This window comes from Leucoraja erinacea, chromosome 13 (genome assembly GCF_028641065.1).
Source record: "Leucoraja erinacea ecotype New England chromosome 13, Leri_hhj_1, whole genome shotgun sequence".
NCBI classification, from domain to species: domain Eukaryota; kingdom Metazoa; phylum Chordata; class Chondrichthyes; order Rajiformes; family Rajidae; genus Leucoraja; species Leucoraja erinaceus.
In genome coordinates, this window is record NC_073389.1 from 28,359,629 (window position 1) to 28,385,423 (window position 25,795).

Here is a 25,795-nt window from a genome sequence, read left to right on the forward strand (position 1 = left end):
TTTAACTCTCAATTCAACGCACCCTATATCCAGACTACTGTTTGGGGGACTGTAGATAACTACCATTACGGTATTTTTTACCTTTACAATTCCTCAGTGCTATCCATACAGACTCTACATCTCCTGGTTCTATGTCACCCAAGGGACTAAATTTAATTCCTCACCAACAGAGCTACATCACCCCCTCTGCCCACCTGTCTGTCTTTTCAATAAAACGTATACCCCTAAATATTCAGATCCCAGCCCTGGTCCTCTTGCAACCATGTCCCTGCAATTCTCACAACATCATACTTGCCAATTTCTAACTGAGCCTTTCTAACACCACTGTAGTGGGCCATATATCAAACAATAATGAGACAGAGTAAAGGAAGGAGATGGAAAGCTCAGTAACATTGTGTCTTGACAACAAACACGCAATGTCAGTAAGTCGAAGGAACTAATTATTCACTTCCGAAATCAAGGTGGAGGAATGTCCCAATCAGTATCAATGGTGCTGAAATGATGATGGTCAAGAGCTTCAAGTACCTAGGCATTATCAACAATATCACCAACAATTTGTCCCGGACCAACAAAATGAAGCTATGGCTAAACAAACACAAATGCCTCCACTTCCTCGGACTAAGGAAGTTCGGCAGGATTCCAATGATTCTTGCTTATATCTACTGACACTCCATAGAAAGCATCTTTTTGGGATCCTTCACAGCTTGGTTTTGTCACAGCTCTGCCCAAGTCCACGACATTGCAGAAAATTGTGGATGTAGCCCAGTCTATCAATCTATCACACCAACCAGCCTCCCCACCATCGACTCCATCTACACTTCATGCCGCCTTGGGAAAGTAGCCACCATAATGAAGGACTGGCAGCTGATGGGAAGCGGTTGTAAAGTGGGAAGTGGCTGTAAAAGGACAGCGCTGCTGGTGGGGGGGGGAAAGAGTTTCTTTCACATCATGTGTGGGGAGTCTGGCCAGGGGAGGGAAGTAGCTCGGATCACTGTGAGCGGCTGCTGGGGACCGGACAGTGGAACCGGCCACCACCTCAGCGCCTTCTGCCGGCCCGCCTGTCATGGTGTCCTTCGGCACAGGCGCAACCGGTGTAGGTGGTGGTTGGCGGGTAGCTACTGGACAGAAGGCTGGCTGCTCCGTCCCGGGCTCGCTCTACTACTAGTCCCGGGGCAGGCGACCTGGGCGCTACAGCTAGTCCCGGGGACACTAGGGATCTGGGAACTGCAGCCAGTCCCATAGGCGATGTTGCCGACCCCTTGACTAAACCAAACCCTTGATCTTGGCCCACAATCCTTTTTTCAAAATTCAGCAACTTAAATTGGGGTTGCGTCTTCGACGCAGCTGTGTCTTTATTGCAGGGAAATACGGTAAGTCACATGCAATCAACAGTGAGTTGATAAATTGAATCCAGATAAATTGGCTTTGTCATAGAATTCAGAAGATCGTGGGGGATTAATGCGTTTCCGACTGAAGGTTCGTGATGGGACCTCCCTTGTTTGTGATAGATGAAATTGCAGTTGGTCTTAATATTAAGGTTGTAGCATGCTTGCCTTCATTGTTCAGAGCACGAGTATAAAAGTTGGGAATTCATGCTGCAGCTGTATCAAACATTGGTTAGGCCACACAAAAATGCTGGAGATGCAGCAGCATCCATGGAACGCAGGAAATAGGCAACGTTTCGGGCCAAAACCCTTCTTCAGACTGATTGGTCAGGACACATTTGGAGAATTGTGCACGTTTCTGGTCGCACGCATCCCACTGCCTCGATGAGGGAGTACCCCTCCCTCGCCCCACTGCCTTGACAAGGGATCACACCTCCCTCACTCTATAACCTCAGCAAGGGAGCAAACCACCCACCCCTCATGACCCTGGCAGGGGATGACACCACCCTCCCCTCATGACTTCGCTGTGGGAGTACTTCATGACATAGGTGTCAGGAGCAAGGGACCAACCCCACCAACTTCCTCCATGACACAAGTAAGAAAGCCAACCACCTGGTCTTCATAACACCTGGGAGAGGTTAAGGGGTCTACATGACATCAGAGGAAGGCTATCCACCTCAGCCTCAGGAGGGGAGTCCCCCTCCACGACCCTGGGGGAGGAGCACCTTATCCCAAGTCTCAAATTACGTCAGGTGCTCCCTCCCGATTCTCGATCATTCCACGCCTCACGTGACCGCCTCCTCTCCGCGAGCTCAACCCTCCCTCCCTCCCACGAGCAGGCGGTTGCCATCTTCTCGCGGCCTGAGCGCCGCTCGACCCCGGCCAGTGACGACGCCGCGCGGTCTAGCAGTTTACTCATGCCCGCGCCGAGTCAAATACAAACTGCAGGCCCTGCTCGCCGAGCAGGGCCGGTGAGGTGTTGGCGTCCGGCAACACACCGACCGCAGTTGATAACAAGCTGGCGGGCGCCGACTTCTGCTTGCCAGCCTTACCGAACAGCAGTAGTGGTGTCAAGAGGCGATAGGTGACGACAAGGCTCATGGCGACGGAGAGAAAAGCACTTTCGTTGTGAGTGAGACGGACAACTCGATAGCAGCCGGGCACCAGCCGCTCATGTGACTGGCTGCGTCACGGGGGCGGGGTCTCCGCTGTCCATCACCCGGGCACCAGAGGAGGGCTGCATCCCGGAGCTCCAAAGGCAGAAATGATTTTGAAACGCGAGCAAATAGGAAAGTTCAGCACCCGGAAAGGTGCCAATACAATACTTGCGATTGAATATTTTCAGTAGGCTTGATTAAAGCAACCTTATTAGAATTCTAAAACTTCTAGGCTAGGGGGAGGGGGGGTCAAGAGTGCTTTATTGTCATATGTCCCAGATAGGACAATGAAATGCTTGCTTGGCTGTAGGGAAGAAGCTGTTCCTGAATCTGGACGTAACATTCAGGCTCCTGTACCTTTTTCCCCGATGGCAATGGTGAAATAAGTGTGTGGCCAGGATGGTGTGGGTCTTTGATGATGGCTGCCTTTTTGAGGCGAGGCAGGGGGAGGTCGGGGTGTGAATAACCCGGGGAGAGCACGAGGGTTGTGAATAACCAGGGTGGGGGGTAATTGGCTGCCTTTTTTTTGAGGCAGCGGGGGGTGTGTGAATAACCCGGGGTGGGGGGGGTGGTGTTGGCCTGCACGGAGAAGAAGCAGCAACGCCAGCTCAACTCCTGCCGGGCCAACCGACAGACCTCACCGATGCGGTCTCGATACTTCTCGATGGCCGCGTCAAACCCCAGCTGAGGCGGGTAGAAGCCCGGTCCGAAAAAATGCGGAATTAAACCAACATAAGTGAAATCGCGAAGTATTATTCAAAGAAGTGAAAAATCGCAAAGTCTTTTAACAACAGTGGAAATGATGTGAATGAAAGCAACATTAATATTTTTTTCAATAAATGTCATATTAAGAATCTGTAAAAAATCACGGTCTGATCTTTAAAGATTGCGAAGTCAGAATGAAGCATCAAGGAGTGCATCAAGCAGTGAGAATGAAGCAGGTCGACCGTTGAGTAGACCCCTGACGTCACTCGAAACTCGTGGAATATTCTGTGGGTGAATCGGGCTCCGACCCGAGCCATCTTGGCCGCCCAACTCATTGTGACGTCATCAGTGGAAGCTGGTCGTTTTAAAAGGGAGTTGGGTTTTTTTAAACTTTAATCAGCAATAAGTTGTGAATTAAAGCATAAAATCTTAAGTGAAGCTGCTCACTGCTTAGAGGGGAAAAATGTGACTCAGAATATGTAAAAATCTTATCGTTACCGTGTTTTGGCTAAAATATAAAGACACACACATACGCGAAAATATAAAGACCCATACATATACACACAAAATATAAGGACACACACATATACAAGATGAGAGTTTTTAAATTATACTAGACCAAGGGGGACCCATTGGGTCCCGTCCCCTCGACTCATGGTTGCGGAGGCGGCGGCCTGCGGCATCACACACATACACTAACCGCTCCCCCCCCCCACACACACTAACCCCCCCCCTTGATATATTAATATTTATTCTTCCTTTTCCCCATACCCCGCCCTATCCACTCACACTCGTCCTTTTTGGCGGTGCGGGGTTTGTGAATAACCCGGGGGAGGGGGAGTGTGAATAACACGGAAGGGGGGGGTGTGTGAATAACACGGGATAGGACGTGTGAATAACCCGGGGGGGGAGAAATGTGAATAACCCGGGGGAGGGCAGGAGTCTGCGGTCCGGGGGGGGTGACGTCACTTGAAGCGCGAATAACGTCAAATATAGGATGCCATTTTCATTGAGGCTTGATTTCTTTTTAACTTTAATCAGTAATAAGTCGAGATATAAAGCATAAAATGTTCAGTAAAAGAGAGGGGGGAAATGTGAATCAGAATATGTAAATATCTTGTGAATGTTGGCATTTTTAAAGCTTTAATCGCAAATAACGTGTCAAATACAGGATTAAATTTTCATTGAGGCTAGTCTCTGCTAGCTGAGCATTTGTGATGTCATCATTTGAAGCTGGTGGTTTTAATTTGAAAGTCTTTTCACCTATTTTAGACTCAGTAATAAGTCGAGAAATAAAGCATGAAATGTTCAGATAAGGTGTTCTCGGCCTCGACGGGAAAAATGGCAACTGGAATATGTAAAAATGTTATCGTTACTACGTAGTTTTTTCATGAAGATGTAAAGACACACCACATATACACACACATATACACATTAACATAATCAGAGTTTTAATAAGTACTAGACCAAGTGCAGACCCGTTGGGTCTGCTCCCCCAACGCAATATTCCAACACTCACCCGTTCCCCCATTGGGTCCCTGTCACACGAGAACTGGTTGACAGACAGGAAGCAAAGAGTAGGAATTAATGGGTCCTTTTCAGTATGGCAGGTAGTAACTAGTGGGGTGCCACAAGGCACAGTGCTGGGACCCCAGTTAATTACAATATATATTAACGATTTGGACGAGGGAATTAAATGCGACATCTCCAAGTTTGCGGATGACACAAAGCTGGGTGGCAGATGCTATGAGGCTGCAGGGTGACTTGGATAGGTTGGGTGAGTGGGCAGATGCATGGCAGAGGCAGCAAAATGTGGATAAATGTGAGGTTATCCACTTTGATGGCACGAACAGGAAGGCAGATTATTATCTGAATGGTGTCAGATTAGGAAAAAGGGAGGTGCAACGAGTCCTGGGTGTGATTGTACATCAGTCACTGAAAGTAAGCATGCAGGTACAGCAGGCAGTGAAGAAAGCTAATGACATTTTCGCCTTCATTGCGAGAGGATTTGAGTTTAGGATCAAGGAGGTCCTACAGCAGTCATGGTGGCGCAGCGGTGGAGTTGCTGCCTTACAACGAATGCAGCGTCGGAGACCCTGGTTTGATCCTGACTATGGGTGTTGCCTGTACGGAGTTTCTACATGTTCCCCGTGATCTGGATTTTCTCCAAGATCTTTGGTTTCCTCCCACACTCCATAGACGTACAGGTTTGAAGGTTAATTGGCTTGGTAAATCTAAAAATTATCGCTAGTGAGTGTAGGATAGTGTTAATGTGCGGCGATTGCTGGTCGGCATGGACCCAGAGGGCCGAAGGGTCTGTCTCTAAACTAAACTAAAGTTGTATAGGGTCATGGTGAGACTGCATTGTGTGCCATTTTGGTCTCCTAATTTGAGGAAGGCCATTATTGCTATTGAGGAAGTGCAGCGTAGGTTCACCTGGTTAATTCCCAGGAGGGCGGGACTGACATTTGATGAAAGAATGGGTCGACTGGGCCAAATTCACTGGGATTTAGAAGGATGAGAGAGGATTGGATGGGCTAGATGCAGGAAAAATGTTCCCAATGTTGGGGGAGACCAGAACCAGGAGTCACAGTTTAAGAATAAGGGGTAGGCCATTTAGGACTGAGATGAGGAAAAACTTATTCACCGAGAGTTGTAAATCTGTGGAATTCTTTGCCACAGAAGGCACTGGAGGCCAATTCACTGGATATTTTCAAGAGAGAGTTAGATTTAGCTCTTAGGGCTAAAGGAATCAAGAGATATGGGGTAAAGGCAAGAACGAGGTAATGATTTTGGATGATCAGCCATGATCATATTGAATGGCGGTGCTGTATTGAAGATTTGGATCGATTTGGATGAGAATGAATAAGACAATAATATTCAATTTGCAGATTACACTGAAGTGGGTGATATTGTGGATAGCGAAGATGGTTCTCAGAGGTTACAGCAAGATCTTGATCAGTTAGGCAAGTGGGCAGGGAAATGGCTAATTGCGTTTCATGCAGATAAATGCATGATGTTGCATTTTAGGAAGTTTAATCAGGGCGGGACCTTTACAGTAAATGGTATGGCTTTGGGAAGTGTTGACGAGCAGAGAGATCTAGAATCCCAGTCATACCATGTGCAATGTTTACAATACACACTCTAGTTAAGTTACTCCAACAGTAATTTCAAACCGTCTATTTCTCCCACTAAGGTGGGCAATGGCAGTAGGTGCATGGAAGCAATACCATCTACAGGTTCCTATCCAAATTTGCAAACCATTTTGATTTGGAAAGATATTGCCACTAATTCTTTGCCATTGTGTCTAAACCTTCCCAAAAGCACTGTAGCAATACCTGCACCAGAACTGGTGGATTATCGACATCTCAGTGAAATTTAGGGATAGGCGATAAATTCGGATCATGCCACCAACAACCTTATTGAAGAAAAAAAAAATAATAGAAAACCTCTGCTCACCCACCCAGCCCACCCACCCAGACCATAATCTGTTCTCCACTATTCCCCAAGCACACCTAACATTAGGTTTTCCCCTACACCTGAAGCACACCCATCTCTCAGATGTCCAGTCTTCCCTTACACCTCACCTCTTGCACACTGGAAATACTCAGCTTCCCACCCTCACCCCACAACTTCCTCTCAGTCCCCCTCTGCACCTCAAATCCAACCCAAGCACTCTCTTCTCAAACTATCTCAGGTTCTCCCCTTCATCTCAACTCTTGTTCCCTCTCTTCCCCCTGCCTCTTTATTCAGCGGCAGCGGCAGCGGAGACCTGGCTCAGCACCGAGGCTGTGGCGGCGGCGGCGGCAGCAGCAGCGGAGACCTGGCTCGGCCCTGGAGCTGTGGCGGCAGCAGCGGCAGCTGCGGCGGAGACCTGACCCGGCTGGAGCTGTGGTGGCGGCGGCGGCAGCGGCAGCAGCGGCGGAGACCTGGCCCGGCACCGGGGCTGTGGCTGTGGCGGTGGCGGCGGCGGCAGTGGAGACCTGGCTCGGCCCTGGAGCTGTGGCGGAGGCAGGCAGCGGCAGCGGAGACCTGGCTCGGCCTCTGAGCTGTGGCGAGGCAGCGACCACCCGCGGAGTTCGAACCGTTGCCTCGGCGCAGAGGGAGAACAAAGAGGGAAGAGCCAGAGACTTTAAGATTTTGCCTTCCACCACAGTGAGGAGGTGTTTGGTGAACTCACTGTGGTGGATGTTAAATTTGTGTTGACTATGTGTTTTGTCATTTTTTTAAAATTATATGTATGACTGCAGGGAAACAGAATTTCGTTCAGACCGAATGGTCTGAATGACAATAAACGAATCTAATCTAATCTAATCTAATCTAATAAAGGATGCATCACAGCTTGGTTTTGGAACAGCTCCATCCAAGACCGCAAGAAATTGCAGCGAATTGTGGATGCAGTCCTACGGTTTGCTGCTTTGGCCAATTTATATGCTTCTTCCTTGGATTTAACATTATCCTTGATTTCCCTTGTTAGCCACGAGCTGCCTTCCCCGTTTAATTTTTTTGCAGGACAGGGATGAACAATTTTTGGGGTTCATCCATGCGGTCTTTAAATCTTTGTCATTGCATCTCCACTGTCAACCCTTCAAGTATAATTTGGCAGTCTATCTTAACCAATACCCGTCTCATACAATCAAAGTCATCCTGCTAAGTACAAGACCTTAGTCTCTGAATTAACCGTATCCTAATGCAGAATTCCACCATATTATGGTCACTGTTGCCCAAAGGGCTTTGCACAACAAGATCGCTAACAAATCCTTCCTCATTACACAATATCTAGCCTAGGATGGCCTGCCCTCTAGTCGGTTCCTCTACATATTGGTTTAAAAAACCATCGCGTATACATTCCAGGAAATCCTCCTCAGCGCTGTTACCAATTTGGTTAGCCATGTCAATTAAAGTCACCCATGATAACTGTTGTACCTTTGCCACATGCAACCCTAATTTCCTGCTTGATGCTATCCCCAACCTCCCTACTGCTATTTGGTGGTCTGTGTACAACTCCAACAAGTGTTTTCTGCCCACGGCTATTTCGCAGTTCTACCCATACCGATTCTACAGCATCCAAGCTAATGTCTTTCCTTGCTATTGCATAAATCTCCTCTTTAACCAGCAATGCCACCCCACCTCTTCTTCCTTTCTGTCTATCCTTCTTGAATATTGAATCCCCCCAGCCTTGGTCACCCTGGAGCCATGTCTCTGTAATTCTAACTATATCATATCCCTTAACTACTAACTGTGCATTCAATTCATGCACCTAATTACAAATGCTCCTCGCATTAATGCACAAAGCTTTCAGGTTTGTTTTCCTTATCTCCCTTCTACCTTTTGTTCCCCTTTTGTGGCCCTCTGTCTCATTGCATTGGTTCCCATCCACCTGCCCTGTTAGTTTAAACATTTAAATCATAGACAGATAGAGCACGGAAACCAGCCATCTGTATATCGATCTACACCAATCATCATCCATTCATCTACATTCATCCTACCTACATTACTTACATTTCATAAACTTTCCTAGATTCTATCACTCACTTACAAACCAGGGGCAATTTATAGCAGCCTATTAACATCAATTTGCATGCCTTTTGGATGTGGAAAGAAGCCAGAACGCCCAAAGGAAACCCACAAGGTCACAGGAGAACATGCAAACACGACACAGACAGCACCCAAGGTCAGGGTTGAACCTGAGACTCTGGCACTGTGAGAGAGTGTCTGTTAGCTCTACAGGAAGGATAAGAACATGCTAGTCCTTCCCAATTGGGGAAATTCAGTAATTGTTTTGTTCAATTTCTTCATTTTATGGGGAACTTGAAGCTTAAACAATGGTACATGGGTGAGCAGAAAATGAAATGAAACTTGCATATATCAGATGAAAAAACCAAATCCTTCAGGGAAACAACATTAACAAAAATTTAAAAAGAATTGAAACTTATCACTCAGTGGAAATTCTATTTTCCTGGTAAGGAAAATGAAGGAGGCACGGGACTGGTAAAGGCAAATGAGATCAAGTGTATTCTTGGAGGAGTTTTGGGAACTGCCGAGCAAAAGAAGGAAATCAAGAGGGCAAAAAGGAGGAAGGAAATTATGTACTTTAAAGGAAAGAGGGTAACTAGAGAAAGGATAGGGCCCCTCGGAAATCAAAGCAAACATCTCTATGTAGAAACACGGGAGATGGATAAGGTCCTCAAGGAGTATTTTGCTGTTTTTACCGTGGTGAAAGACATGAGGACTGGGGAACGGGATAGACTGAAGTGTCTTGAGGACAGTCAGTATTATGGTCGAGGTGACGGTTGTCCTAAGGCATATGAAGGTAGGCAAATCTCCCAGGCCTGATCAGATATATTGGAGGATACTGCGGGAAGCTAGAGAAGAAATTGTAGGTGCCCTGGCTGAGATATATTAATCATCATTAAATATGGGTGAGGTGCCAGAAGACTGGAGGGTGGCTAATGTCGTGCCTATATTGAAGAAGGGTTGCAAGGAGAAGCCTGGTAACTGTAGACCAGTGAGCCGAACATTTGTGCTAGGCAGATTACTGGAGAATATTCTGAGCGATAGGATGTATATGCATTCAGATAGACATGGGCTGATAAAGGATAGTAAGCGTAGTTTTGTAAATGGGAGATCGTCTCACAAATTTGATTGAGTTTTTTGAAGATGTAACCTAAAAGGTTGATGAGGCAGAGCTGTAGATGTTATCTACATGGATTTCAGCAAGATATTTAATAAGGCTCCACATGATAGGCTGCTCTGGAAGGTTAGATCGCATGGGATCCAAGGAGAGCTAGCTGACTGGATACAAAATTGGCATCATGGAAGGAAGGAGTACCAGGCTTCTCCTTACAGCCCTTCTTAAATAGAGGTTTTTTTGGACTGGAGATCTTTGACTAGTGGTGTGCCTCGGATCAGTGCTGGACTGATTGCTGTTTGTGGTTTATATCAATGATTTGGCAAGAATGTACAAGGCAGGATTATTAATTTTGCAGATGATACTAAAGTGAGTGTATTGTACGTAATTAAGATGGCTATTAAAGATTATAGCAGGATCTATATTAGTTGGGCAGTTGGGCTGAGGAATAGTTCATGGAGTTTAATGCAGGTGAGTGTGAGGTATTGCCTATTGGGAAGTCAAAGCAAGATAGGATCTTCGCAGTGAAAGGCAGGGCCATGGGGAATGTTGTATAGCAGAGGGATCTAAGAATGCAGGTATATAGTTTGTATAAAGTGGCATCACAGGTTCACACGGTGGTAAAGAAGGCTTTTGGTACTTTGGCCTTCATCAGTCAGGGTACTGAGTATAAAAGTTGAGATGGTATTTTCAGGTTGCACAAGATGTTGGTGAGGTTTGGAGTATTGTGTTCAGTTTTGGTCACCCTGCTTTGGAAAAGATGTTGTTAAACTGGAAGGAATGCAGAGAAGATTTCCGAGGATGCGGCCAGGACTTGAGGGCCCGAGCTAAAGGGAGAGGTTGGGCAGGCATGGACTTGAAACATAGGAGGATGAAGGGTAATCTTGTAGAAGTATATAAGATCATGAGGAGAATAGATAAGAGTAGATGCACAATTTCCTAAGAGGTCCAAGCCTTGTCTGCTCTCACATAGGATCCTCTACATATTGCCTCTGGAAACTTTCCTGAAAAAAATTGACAAAATCCATCCCATCTAAGCCTTTAGAACAATGAAAGGTCCCAGCCTATATTGGGGAAATTAAAATGCCCTTCTATAACAATCTCCTTAGTCTTGCAACTGCCTGGAATCTCTCAGCATATTTGCTCGCCTAATTCTGATTGACTATTTTGGAGCCTGCCAAGGCTTTATGTATGAATTATAAGTGACTCTCATTTTATAGGATGTAGGCTTGCAGGCAAAGCCAACATACATAGCGTATCAAGAAGGTGCTGGTGACTCACCTCTTGACCTGTTGCAGTCCTCTACTGAAGGTACTACCACATCAATATTGGGGAGGAAGTACCAGGATTCAGAACTAGTGACAATGAAGAATTAGCTATTTATTATTGCAGCTGTTGACATTTCCATGCATCTGCCACCCTTGTCTTTTTGTGCTCAGCTGGTGGAGCTGCTGCTTCACTATGTCAGAGACCCGGGTTCGATCTTGACCTCGGGTGTGTGAAGTTTGCACGTTCTTCATGTGACCGCTTGAGTTTCCTGGGGGGACAGGTTTTTTCCTACATCCCAAAGATGTACAGGTTTGTAAGTTAATTGGCCTCTGTAAAATTGCCCCTAGTATGGAGGGAATGGATGCGGAAGTGGGATACATAGAACTGGTGTAAATAGGCATTTGATGGTCAGCATGGACTCGGTCAACTGAAGGCCTGTTTCATGATATATCTCTAAACTAAAATTATTGTACAGGTATGAAAGGAGTTGTCAGGCTAGCTCAGGCAAGTAACTGCAGTGCATTTTGCAGGTGACTATACTGCAGCTGCATTGTATTAGAGGGAATTAATGTTTAATGATCTTGAGATGTCAATGATGTATGACTCAGCAATGGCAATGCAATGGAATATAGATGCTCTTGTTGCAGAAGGTCTGTGAAAGCCTGGCACTGTAATGGGCTTTATTAGGTCATGTTGCTGTTACCTGACTCTCTCGGTGACGATACTTCTAGCCAAATGTTTCCAAACTAATTTGGCTGCTTATCACATGCTCATTGAGCAGTAAACTGGGTGAAAATGGCAGTAAAATCTCATATCAAAATACACCCTGCAGCCAGGGAAGTGGGGTACTGCAATTTTGACACCAATTCAGAGGTCAGCAAACATCAGCATTCCATTCTGCTGTTGCGAAGATTTTGTCATCCTTGTAAAGGATCCTGATTCCACAATCAACGCCCCATGAATTGATGAGGAAGCAGCAACTTCCCATTTCTACATTTCCAATGGAACTCTGCGTTATTCTCTCTGCAATTTCTTTCAACCCTCCATCAGGATTTTCACGTACCCAAGTCGTGCCAGCTTGTTTGGCAATTATTGTACCAACTTTTTTAGTCTCTTCTTGCAAATTGCTGGATACATTGGACAGCTTGTACAGGAGCGGTTGGTTACACATGAAATATTGACCGTCTACATAGCCTCTGCAATGAACCTGGACCAAAAAGGAAGCACGGTCGGAGGTGGAAAACTGGAAAACCTCCTCCATTCCCCCATCTATTGTCACAGGATCTCGTACACTGCGCACCCCACGCATCTCCACATTACACTGGTACATGTGAACCTCTTCAAAAACAAACTGGAAATACTGCCGTTCATTAGACTTCAAATACGCTGCTAAAGAAAGGAAGGTGTCATAATGAAGTTTCAGAAACAAAAGCCTTTTGCAGGAGAGGGGCTCAAAGTCAACCAGTGACAGAAGCCGGGCCCTCATGCCTGAATCAAAGGAATTCCACCTGAAATCTTCAGCTGTCAAAAGTCTCCTGATTTCTATTGCAACTTCTTTTTTGTCCAATTGTCTATTGCATTTTGTTGGCAACTTATTGGACTGATAGTCCTGGACCCTCTGAAGAATGTTTAATGTTTTCAAGCATAGTTGTGCATATTCTTCATCCATCAGCTCCTGGTTTCCAAAGCTTGTTATTTCCTCTGATAGGAATGACATCATAGTTTTGGGCTGAATAACCTTCTGAATGATTCTTACTGGAAGTCCTAAAATAAAAATAGATATGGACTGATTACTCAGGCAAGAAAATAAATAATAAATTGTCTATTTGTTTGCAATGAAAGATAACATTTTCCATTTGGACTGTAGTGTGGGATTCCTGTGCAATGACCTCTCCACATTTTATATGCTGCTCATAGAAACATAGAAACATAGAAATTAGGTGCAGGAGTAGGCCATTCGGCCCTTCGAGCATGCACCGCCATTCAATATGATCATGGCTGATCATCCAACTCAGTATCCCGTACCTGCCTTCTCTCCATACCCTCTGATCCCCTTAGCCACAAGGGCCACATCTAACTCCCTCTTAAATATAGCCAATGAACTGGCCTCGACTACCCTCTGTGGCAGAGAGTTCCAGAGATTCACCACTCTCTGTGTGAAAAAAGTTCTTCTCATCTCGGTTTTTAAAGGATTTCCCCCTTATCCTTAAGCTGTGACCCCGTGTCCTGGACTTCCACGACATCGGGAGCAATCTTACTGCATCTAGCCTGTCCAACCCCTTAAGAATTTTGTAAGTTTCTATAAGATCCCCTCTCAATCTCCTAAATTCTAGAGAGTATAAACCAAGTCTATCTAGTCTTTCTTCATAAGACAGTCCTGACATCCCAGGAATCAGTCTAGTGAACCTTCTCTGTACTCCCTCTATGGCAATAATGTCCTTCCTCAGATTTGGAGACCAAAACTGTACGCAATACTCCAGGTGTGGTGTCACCAAGACCCTGTACAACTGCAGTAGAACCTCTCTGCTCCTATACTCAAATCCTTTTGCTACGAAAGCTAACATACCATTCGCTTTCTTCACTGCCTGCTGCACCTGCATGCCTACTTTCAATGACTGGTGTACCATGACACCCAGGTCTCGCTGCCTCCCCTTTTCCTAGTCGGCCACCATTTAGATAATAGTCTGCTTTCCAAACCTCACATTTATCCACATTATACTGCATGGGCAATAAACAAACTTAGTTTTATATAGGTAGATACAAACTGCTGGAGAGACAGCATCTCTGGAAAGAAAGAATGGGTGACAAAGCATGGGAGACCCTTCTTCAGACTGATGTCCGAAGTGGGGGTAGATAAGGAAGTGTAAGGTGTGAAAATAGGACAAAGGGAATGAATATCAAGGAAAATGTAGGATAGATTGTTAGCTGGGAGAAGGGAGAACCTTCAAAGTAGACATACCTTGAGGATATTTCGCGGTGGAGCAGACAATGCTTTTGTGTAGTATCTTTAACGCAGTCAAACATTCTAAATTGCTTTACAGTTGCATAATTTTGTAACCTTTTTGTAGTCAAAAAGGTTGATGAGGACAAAGCTGTAGATGTTATCTACATGTACTTCAGCACGGTATTTAATAAAGTTCCACATGGTAGGCTGCTCTGGAAGGTTAGATCGCATGGGATCCAGGCGAGAGCTAGTCCACTGGATAGAGAATTGCCTTTATGGAAGAAAGCAGAGGGTGATGGTGGAAGGTTGTTTTCACCATCCTAGAGACCTGTGTCTAGTGGTGTGCTTCAGGAATTGATGAAGGCCCATTGCTGTTTGTGGTTTATATTAATAATTTGGACGAGAATGTAGAAGGCATGATTAGTAATTTTGCAAATGACACTAAAGTGGGTAATATATATAACAAAGATGGTTGTCAAAAATTCCAGCAGGATCTTGATCAGATGGGCTGGGAAATGGTTAATGGAGTTTAATGCAGATAAGTACAAACAAGGTGTTGAATTTTGGGAAATCAAACCTGGGCAGGACCTGTACAGTGAATGGCAAGATGCTGGGTAATGTTGTAGCACAGAGGGGTCTAGTAGTGCATATACATAGTTCCTTAAAAGTGGCATCACAGGTAAATACAGTGGTCAAGAAGGTTTTCGGTACATTGGACTTCATCAGTCAGGGTATTGAGTTGGGATGTTATGTTCCAATTATACTAGACATTGGTGAGGCCGGATTTGGAACATTGTGTTTAGTTTTAGTCACCTGCTATAGGAGGAGGGGTTGTTAAACTGGAAAGTGTACAGAGAAGATTTACAAGGATGTTGCCAGGACCCGACGGGCTGATCTATTAGGAGTGGTCGGGAAGGTTATATCCCTTTTGGCACTGGAATTGGTCAACATTGTAGATATGAAACATATGTTTTTGTCTTAATGAGAACGTATTAAGAGAATGCTTTCTTAATGAGAATGTATTTGCAAGACTTCATGCCTTAGTTGAAAAATGAATATGTTGTATCATCTTCATAAAAGAAACAGATGTTGCCAAGATCACAGGAATGGAGAAACAACAAGTTCTGCATGGGTCTCTTCTACATCCTCTACATGGGTCTGCTCTTCACCATGGTGCTGCGTGGCAGACCATGCTGCTGCGCCTATATTCATGGCAGCAGGGAAGCCCCATCCTTGATGGGGGGAAGCCGTTGAGCTAGGCCCCTGGTTTTCCCCAGGGTGGGCGAGAGAGAGCATAGGTTTAAAGTGAAATGGAAACATTTAAAGAGGACCTCAGAGGAAGCTTTTTCACACTTAGGGTGGTGGGTATGCAGAACAAGCTGCCAGAGGAAATGTAGTTTTGTTTAGTTTAGGTTATTGTCATGTGTACCATGGTACAATGAGAAGCTTTTGTCGCGTACAAACCAGTCAGCGGAAAGATAATGCATGATTATAATCGTGCCATTCACAGTGTACAGATACACGATAAAATGAATAATGCGAATAATGTTTAGTGCAACATAAAGTCCACTAAAGTCAGATTAAAGATAGTCTGAGGATCTCCAATGAGGTTGATAGTAACTCAGGACTGCTCTCTAGTTGTTGGTGGAATGGTTCAGTTGCTTGATAACAGCTGGGAAGAAACTGTCCCTGAATCTGGAGATGTGGGTTTTCACACTTCAATATGTGTTGCCTGATGGGAGAGGGGAGATGAGGAAGTGGCCGAGATGTGACTCGTCCTTGATTATGCCAAATTGTAGAGGCAGTAGAATTACAATGTTGAAAATAAATGTGGACATGTATATGGTAACGTTTAGTGCGAAATGGGCCATATGCAGGCAGATAGGACTAATTCAGGTGACATTTTGGTCAGCAGGGATAAGTTGGGCTGAAGGGCCTGTTTCTGTGCTGTGTAACTGTTACTCTAAAATAAAGCAATCCTTAATACATTAATTCTCGTACTCTTTCCACTTCTGATGACTTTTCATGCTCTTTAGAGTTGATTCCTAATTCACTGGACCTTCAGAATCTACTGATTTACTAATTACTCCCAGATTCCTTCTTGCCCTGCAGAACCCAGTCTCCTGCTCAGATATAAGAAGGCTGCCTGACGCAGGCCTGACCTGACTGGTTGTTTTGTAGCTGACTGGAACCGGAGGGCTTGTGGCACTTTCACGCCTGACCCGACCACAATTGTATGCATATCAGGTTGTGGCACATTGTTTGTAGCTAGTAATGCTGGGCAGATGATTTTACTCTGATTGTGTGCTTTGTTGAGCTGGTGGACTGCTACCCATCCTCAGCAGAACACAAATGTTTGGAGTGTATATCTGACTGGCCCAAACTTGACATATGATGGGGTTCCTGTTGGCATTATTTCAAACTTATGTTCAGTAATTTCCTTTGCTGCAACAACTATTAAGAGTTCACCTTTCTTCTCTTCCCTCTTGATCTACATGATCTAAACACCTAAGCCCTATTCCCACATTCTTTGAACATTATTCCCAAGTGCATCACCACCACCTGGTCCTTCTCACCTGCTCATGGCTCCACTCTCCTCTCCCCACAAGCCTGAATCTCAACCAACATATTTATATTTTCTCTTCATGATACGGATATCAGGGGTTACGGGGAAAAGGCAGGAGAATGGTGTTGAAAGGGAAGGATAGATCAGCCATGATTGAATGGGCTGAATGGCCTAATTCTGCTCCTATAACCTATGAACTTATGAACATGATGCTACTTGCCCACAGGCCCACTCCCCTCCTCTATGACAGCAGGGACTATATCCCCTCCCTTATTCCTAGGCTGCATAGATCTACATGAACATTACTGAAAGCAGAATATTTACAGTCTGAAGCAGTCAGAAGAAGGGGTTTGGCCCGAAACGTTGCCTATTTGCTTCGCTCCATAGATGGTGCTGCACCCGCTGAGTTTCTCCAGCACTTTTGTCTACCTTCGATTTTCCAGCATCTGCAGTTCCTTCTTAAACAGAATATTTCCCATGTTGGAAAGGAAGAAAGTCTTATATTTATGGAGCCTTACAACATTGGAACATCCTACAGAACTTCAAATCTAATGATGTATAATCACAGATTGGAAATGCAGAACCAAATGTGCCCACTGCAAGCTCTCACAAACAGCATTGTAATTGACCAAATCATCTATTTTAGTGATGCTGAATGAGAGATTATTAATATTGGTTGGAGCGATTTCTTCATAAAATATTCCGTGTCACTGTTACACCAACATTAGACCACAGACAGACTTGCTTAATGCCACATTCAAAAGATGGCACCTCTGAGAGCAGCATATCCTCAACACTGCAGTGCTGTCCTTGATACTATAATCTCTGGAGTGGGATTTGAATTCACAACCTTTTGGATCAGAGGCAAGAATACTATCCACTTAGCCACATTTGAAACTTGCTCCACCACGATGGGATACTGATAGAAACAGATTGATTACCTTTGAAGCTGGCAACTCGCTTAAGCGATCGGGGATGGCATTGATAAACACCTTTTCGTATTAGAACTGTATCGAACTCCATTGTATCCACATGGGGGAAAGTGTCTTTAACGAGCTGAGCAATCAAAGGAACGCATTTTTGGAAGTTTTCAGAAGATCCCTCGCTCCATAGCTCAGCCAATTCCCTAAAGATCATCATGTCTGCACATCTGTTTCTTTCCAGCTTCTGGAGACATCCCATAATATCCAGGGTTGGTACTTCGGAAGCATCTGCTTCCCTTTCAGCCAGGCAGTCCCTCACAATGAAAAGGCAGATATTGCTGAGCTGTGGCATTACGTCTTCACAGCAATGACAATCAGCTAAGCCACTTTGAAGAAGTTCTAGCAACAAATGTGCTCTCCATGACAGTTGCAAACCTAGGGAAGAGAATAAAGAATAATTAAGTCCACCACCCCAAGCAAGCCTGGCAGCATTTATGATATGTGGGCACAGGACTTTGTCAATGGGATAAATATCCTTCCGTACCACACCCATGCCACGCATGACTCGGCTGACTCCTGCTGGGCTGATTACCAAGTCTGACATCAAAACCAAGTCTGATACTGTGATAATCCTTCTACTGAGTAGGTGGACATAGTGTAATTATATGGTCTGTTCTCCTGATGGCATTGTGGGGGCTTTAACTCACTCTATTGTTCAATGATACTGGAGTTTATATAATTCCAAACCACTGTAGTACATAAAACAACCAAAAATATCAATGATATTCCTTTGTCAAACTTCATTTTGGTAGGCAACCTTGGCAAATATGTTAACTGTGATATTCATAAAACACAATGTAGTGTCACAGCATTTTGAAGAATTTTTATTGTGGAAAGTCTGTGCTCAAGGTAGACAAGAACAAGTCCTTAAGATCTAATCAGAGACCCTCAACCTAACGCCTAATACTAATATGCAAGATGGTCTGAAGAAGATTCTCGACCCAAAACATCACGTGTTTCGTTTCTCCAGAGATGCTGCATGATTCACTGAGTTACTCGAGCATTATGTCTCAACAGTATAAACTAATATCTGCAGTTCCTTCCTACACACTAAATCCAAATCATATATATATATATATCTAAATGACTTGGATGTAAATATAGATGGGTTGGTTAAAATGTTTGCAGATGTCACCAAGATTGTTGGAGTCGAGGACTGTGAGGAAGGTTGTCAGAAGATACAACGGGATATAGATCAGTTACACGAATGGGCAGAGAAATGGCACATGGCGTTTAATCTGAGCAAGTATGAGCTGTTGCACTTGGGGAGGCTCTAAACAGGATTGATGTATAAAGGGATCATAGTCCAAACTATCTGCAAATGTCAACACAAGTACATAGAGTGGCAAAGAAAACATATGATGTTCTTTCCTTCATTGGTCGGGCCATTGAGTATAAGAGTCAAAAGTCATATGCAGCTTTATAACTCTCAATAACTTCACGTTTGACTCCTCCCATTTCCTCCAAACACAAGGCGTAGCTATGGGCACATGCATGGGCCCCAGCTACGCCTGCCTCTGTTGGGCACGTCGAACAATCCTTGTTCAATACGTACCAGGGCCCCATCCCCGACCTCTACCTCCGTTACATCGACGACTGCTTTGGGGCCACCTCCTGCACCCACACACAACTGACTGACTTCATCCACTTCACCACCAACTTCCATCCGGCACTCAAATACACCTGGACTATTTCCGACACTTCCCTACCATTCCTTGACCTCACTATCTCCATCGCAGGTGATACTCCTGACCGACATCCATTACAAACCCACTGACTCCCATGGCTATCTGGACTACACTTCTTCCCACTCTGCCTCCTGTAAGGACTCCATCCCCTACTCCCAATTCCTCCGACTATGCCGCATCTGCTCCCAGGATGAGGCGTTCCACACCAGGACATCTGAAATGTCCTCATTCTTCACGGGGATTCCCCTCCTCCACCATAGATGAGGCTCGCACCAGGGTCTCTTCCATACCCTGCAACACTGCTCTCTCTCCCCATCCCCGCACTCGCAACAAGGGCAGAGTCCCCCTAGTCCTCACCTTTCACCCCACCAGCCGTCACATACAACAAGTAATCCTACGTCATTTTCGCCACCTCCAACGTGACCCCACCACTCGCCACATCTTCCCATCTCCCCCAATCTCTGCCTTCCGCAAAGACCGCTCCCTCCGCAACTCCCTTGTCAATTCTTCCCTTCCCTCCCGTACCACCCCCTCCCCGGGCACTTTCCGTTGCCACCGCAAGAAATGCAACACCTGTCCCTTTACCTCCCCCCTCGACTTCATTCAAGGACCCAAGCAGTCGTTCCAGGTGCGACAGAGGTTCACCTGTATCTCCTCCAACCTCATCTACTGCATCCACTGCTCTAGATGTCAGCTGATCTACATCGGTGAGACTAAGCGGAGGTTGGGCGATCGTTTCGCCGAACACCTCCGCTCGGTCCGCAAGAACCTACCTGACCTCCCGGTGGCTCAGCACTTCAACTCCCCCTCCCATTCCCAATCCGACCTCTCTGTCCTGGGTCTCCTCCATTGCCAGAGTGAGCAACACCGGAAATTGGAGGAACAGCACCTCATATTCCGCTTGGGGAGCCTGCATCCAGCAGGCATGAACATTGAATTCTCCCAATTTTGTTAGCGCTTGCTGTCTCCTCCCCTTTCTTAGCCCTCGAGCTGTCTCCTCCCATCCCTCAGCCCTCAGGCTCCTCCTCCTCCTTTTTCCTTCCTTCTCCCCGCCACCCCCTATCAGTCTGAAGAAGGGTTTCGGCCCGAAACGTTACCTATTTCCTTCGCTGCATAGATGCTGCTGCACCCGCTGAGTTTCTCCAGCATTTTTGTGTACCTGCAGCTTTATAAAACTTGGTTATGCCACATCTAGATGGTTACGTGCAGTTCTAGTCGCCCAATACAGGATGGTTGTGGAGGCTTTGGAGAGGGTGCAAAATATGTTTCCCAGGATGATGCCTGGATTAGAGGGTCAGAATCATTTTACCAGGCAGGGGAGTTGGGAGGCACATATTTAAGATGATATTTGAAAAATTTAAAAGAAATCTGAGGAATTTATTTTTCATAGAAAAGGTAGTGAATATTTTCCAGAGGAGGTAGGTACAACAACAGTGTTCAAAAGGTGTTTAGATTGGTACTTGGATATGAAAGATGCACACTGATATGGGCCTAATGTGAGTAAATGGAATTAACATAAATAGGCATTGCGGTCAGAAATAGACAAGATGGTCTGAATTGGCCCCATATTTGTTGTAGGATTTGATGAAAAATGTAAAGTAATCTTCTTTGATAGGACAACAATAGAAATGCCAAGCTATTGGTTAGATGATGACAGATTGTAAATTATTGTAATTCAAGGAGTTCTGTATAGAAATCGACATCATAATTATTGTTTCGAAGTGTTTTTCAGGCAGTGTTTTTGAATGATTAATTGATTGTAAGAAACAGCATGGAAACAGGCCCTTTGGCCCACTGAGTCCATGCCTACTATCAATCACCCTTTCACACTAGAGCTATGTTGTTGGACTTTTGGATCTATGCCCTAAGGACCAATTTATAGAGGCCAATTAACCTACAAACCTGCACTTCTTTGGGGTGTGGGGGCATACTGGAGCACCCAGACGAAACACAGGGAGACCATGCAAACTCCACATAGACAGCACAAAGTCAAGATGGAACCTGGGTGTCTGGTGTTGTGAGGCAGCAGCTCTATCAGCTGCACCACTGCTGCTGGAATAAGATAGTGAAAGGCTCTAGAAAATTGCACGTGTCCTTTCCTTTGACACATACTTTCTGGTTGTAACATATAACTCAGATGCAAACTTGGAACATAATGTGAATATTGTAAAACATCGTTGTTTTCAAATCTAAAAGGTTATGAATTGTTGACCTACGATTGAGGTTAACAGAAGCCATCTTTTGTCTCAGTCTCTCAGTATTGTTGGTTTTTTCCACAAATGTGTGTATCACTGCAGCAAGTTGATGAACATCTTCAGCATTTTCAAGTTCAAAAAGGCACTCCTGGACATCCTTCCGTGGTAGTCCCAGCAACACACCAAATTCACATATATTTAATGACATGACCCTTCCAGTATCCAACTGCAGCAGTGTTATTGCTTCTCTGATGAGCTCTGAAACAAGGAAACAGTGAGACTTAACACCATATTGAAGGAATGAGTTGGAATTTAGTTTTCAAACCAACACAGTCGAATGAAAGGCAGGCAATTGGGCTCCAAAATAATAAACATGCCTTGGGTTTGTGGCATCCTACCTTTGCATTTCCTGACTCTGGATTTGCAATCGCACATGGATTGGAATGAAATTGGAATATGCAGGAGCTATATTTGGCACAAGGTCTCAAAATATGGCTTGGTGGAGTGAATGGAATTTTATCCTGTAAATAGCTCAGCCAAACTGTTGGCAGAATTGTTGATGTTTCCTACTGATACCGGGATCAGTGCTGTTGTATTCCCAGTACAATTACAAATATCATAAAGCAGTACAGCACAGGAGTAGACCTTTCAGCCCACAATGATTGTGTTGAATACAATGCCAAGTTAAACTGATCACATCCGCCTATGTACATGGTCCATACAGCTCTATTCCTTGCACTTTCATGAGCCTTTCAAAAAGCCTCTTTAACACTGCTATCATATCTGCCTTCACCACTACCCCTGGCAATATGTTCCAGGCCCCGATATCTCTGTGTAAAAAAAATTGTCCTACACATCTCCATTAAACTTTCTGCCTCTCACCTTATAGCTAGACCCTCAAGTTGTTGGACATTTCCACCCTAGAAAAAAGATTCTGACTGTATACCCTATCTATGCCTCTCATACTTTTGTATACTTCTATCATACCTCTCCTCAACCTCCAACATTCCCAAGAAAACAATTCAAATTTATTCTCTCCTTGTAGCTGAAACACCCTAATCCAGGCAGCAGCATTCTGGTAAAGCTCTTCTGCACCCTCTCCATAGCCTCCGCTTTTCATCCTGGGCCTCCTCTATAATCAGAGTGAGGCCACACACAAATTGGAAGAAGAGCACCACACATTCCGCTTTGGCAGCTCACAACCAAATGGTGTGAACATTGAATTTTCCAACTTTAGGTAACCTCTACAAAACATCTTCCCCCCCCCCCCCCCCCCTCCCCTTTCTACCCTATAATCTTCCCCCTCTTACTTTTTCCCTCCCCCCCCTCCCCCTCCCCACCCCAGAACCCTGCTGACCTTGCACCTTTCTCTCCCCTCCTATTCCCCATTTTCAGATTCTCAGCATATTGCTTTTGTACGAGTAATATTGGCTTGGTTCAGAGACAACTTTTACTCTGGCTCAGAGCTACCCCCTACCCACCCCCTACCCTCACCCCCACTCTGGAACAATGCAAACACAATCCATTACGTTCAACCTTTGCATTTCAGCAAAAAAGGAAAACCTACATTGCTTTGCAGCCAACCAAAAATGCTGATATTTGTCACCCCAATGAATGCAATGAATCCCATGCTCATCAGCTCTATGAGACCCCACTGTTTGCAGCAACATCCTAGCCAGTGGTAATCTGCATGCACTCTCTGTGTTCAGCAATTTTAATTTTCTATGAACAGCATCCTCCCCCCCTCCTCTGCCTTTAAGCTGTTTGCAAAATTGATGTATTTTGAAAAGGGAGCCAAAATAAAGTAGTTTTAATGGGAGAGGGAAGGGCAGTCATGTCAGCAAGCCAACTGGACAGATACCCAAGCACTATTTTTTTAATCCTGATGAATTACGTCCGAGATCAAAACAGCTGAAGAAGTAGTTGATAACCGATCCACTTCCACACATATCCCACCTGGTCACTCTCTGCCATCACATCACCTACCACAATAATTTCTGAGAAGACGTATGTCCTGCCACATACAAACCCTTGTGTACTTGTTGCAGATGAATCTCTTCACCAAATCCACATTTCAGTCTTAAATCTTCCAGCACTGAAAAATAAATGTCATATAAAGGGCTGGGATGAGACTGAGCTAACAGTTTGTATTGTATACATATCAAATATCATAACAAAGAGTTAAAAAAACCGACAGATTAAGTTGTCAGTTCTGAATATGAATCATAGAAATCTGCTTGCTTCAGACATATCACAAGCTTGCTGCCTCATAGAGTAAATTGTAAAGAGCAGCACATACACCTTCAAGAACATGCTTTCAAATTATTGCAGGGAGTAATCCAGATATTGAGGTCCTGCATTTCATTCTTTTGCCTAATTCTCTGTATTCACTCTGTCGAACCTCATCCCTTTTCCTACCTATGTAATTTGTGCCAATGTGCACAGCAAGTGGCTGCTCACTTTCTCTCTTGTTCTGCTGCTGCTCCAAGATATTTTCTACCAATCCTGGGGCCCCTGTTTGCTGCCACAGAACCTCCTGCCTATCTCCATAACAAATGAGTCTCCTATCACTGTAACCCTGTCTGATTTCACCCTCTCTGTTGTGTTTCAGAGCCAGGGCTGGTGCCAGAGACACGACTGCTGCTGTTGCTCTCAACTGAATAGTCATTTCCCCCCTCCTCCCCATCAACAGTATCCAAAAGGATATCCTTGTTTTTGAAGGGAATGGCCACAGCAGATTCCTGCACTCTCTGCCTACTCCCTTTTCTGGTGGCCACCCCACCTACTTTCTGCCTATTCTGTAGTTGTGACCACCTCACTGTAATTCCTAATTATGATTATCTCATTCTTCCGAACAATCCTGAGGTCATCCAGCTACAACTCCAGTTCCCTCATGGGTTGAGTCAGAAGATGCAACTGGATATATTTCTCACTGGTGTAGTCCTGGGGATACTGGAAGTTTCCCTGACATCCCACATCCTACAGGAGGAGCATACAACTGCCCTAAGTACCATCTCTACTGCACAAAGATCAAGGAAGAGTCACAAATAAAATGGACCATTCCTTATCCTGTCATCAGCCTCTACTCAGCCTCCACACTGAAGTCTCATGTGTAAAAGCCTCTAGTTCAAATCTCCTGCGCTGCTCCTCCTCTCAGCTGCTCACATGCTGCTGAATCTGCTCTGCCTCTGTGCAAAATTAACCACCCTCTGTGCCATAAACCTCCCCCTCAGATCCCCTTTCATGGGTTTTCACTATCAGAGACTTTCTCCCCTTCCCCATTCTCTCTGCAGCTTAATGAGTTTTAGTCTCCCTAATTGTGATGAAGGGTTTTCAACCAAAAATGTTAACTCTCTTTCTCTTCCCACTGATGTAGTCTGATTTGCTGAGTGTTTACAGCATTTTCTGCTTTTATTTTAGACTAGACCAAGTGGGACTTGTTGGGTCCTGTCCCTCCAACGAGCGGTTTCGGGAGGTGGGGGTGGGAGGTGGGTGGCCTATGGGTTTGACGTCACTAGCAGCGCATGGAACACAGCGCGCACACCATTGTGACGTCATCAGCAAAAGACAGTGGTTTTTTAAATTCATTGTCAGATTTTTGAACATTTTCAGTAATAACTCAAGAAATAAAGCATGAAATCTTCAGATAGAACCATAGAAAATAGGTGCAGGAGGAGGCCATTCGGCCCTTCGAGCCAGCATCGCCATTCATTGTGATCATGGCTGATCGTAGATAAGGCGAGTTTGGAATCCACGGGAAAAATGTCTACCGGAATATGTAAAGATTTTACCGTTACCGCGTTGTTTTTTCACGAAGATGCGATTACACACATACTCACAAACAAAACACACACACACACACACACACACACACACACACACACACAAACAAACACACACACACACACACACACACACACACACACAAACACACACACACACACACACACACACACACACACACACACACACACACACACACACACCACACACACACACACACACACACACACACACACACACACACACACACACACACACACACACACACACACACACAAATAAATACACATCCAACATCAGAGTTTTATAAGTCTAGAGATTTCCAGCATCTCCAGCTTTTTTGCTTTTCAATCCCTATTTGCTTCCTGCTGCTGTAACATTTTAATTACCATTGACTCGCCTGGCTTTTAACTCTCAACTGCCTTTCTACAATAATGCTCCAGTAATACAAGTCAAACTGGATTTTATTGTCCACATCATTCATGCAGA

The 25,795-nt window shown here is 45.0% G+C and overlaps 2 protein-coding genes across 2 annotated transcripts in view; both read right to left on the reverse strand.

Annotated features, from left to right (window-relative positions):
- The window catches only part of lamp1a (lysosomal associated membrane protein 1a), a 54,240-nt gene extending 51,659 nt beyond the window's left edge, over positions 1-2,581 (reverse strand). The window contains exon 1 of the mRNA XM_055644702.1: positions 2,438-2,581. Coding sequence (XP_055500677.1) covers positions 2,438-2,486 — 49 coding nt within the window. The 5' untranslated portion in view covers positions 2,487-2,581. The remainder of the gene's footprint in view (positions 1-2,437) is intronic.
- An 8,678-nt stretch (positions 2,582-11,259) lies between these two features.
- LOC129702758 (uncharacterized) overlaps positions 11,260-25,795 on the reverse strand; it is a 28,722-nt gene continuing 14,186 nt past the window's right edge. Inside the window, exons 6-9 of the mRNA XM_055644703.1 lie at positions 23,553-23,618; positions 21,545-21,781; positions 17,599-18,015; positions 11,260-12,911 (exon numbers count right to left, since the gene is read on the reverse strand). Coding sequence (XP_055500678.1) covers positions 12,022-12,911; positions 17,599-18,015; positions 21,545-21,781; positions 23,553-23,618 — 1,610 coding nt within the window. The 3' untranslated portion in view covers positions 11,260-12,021. The remainder of the gene's footprint in view (positions 12,912-17,598; positions 18,016-21,544; positions 21,782-23,552; positions 23,619-25,795) is intronic.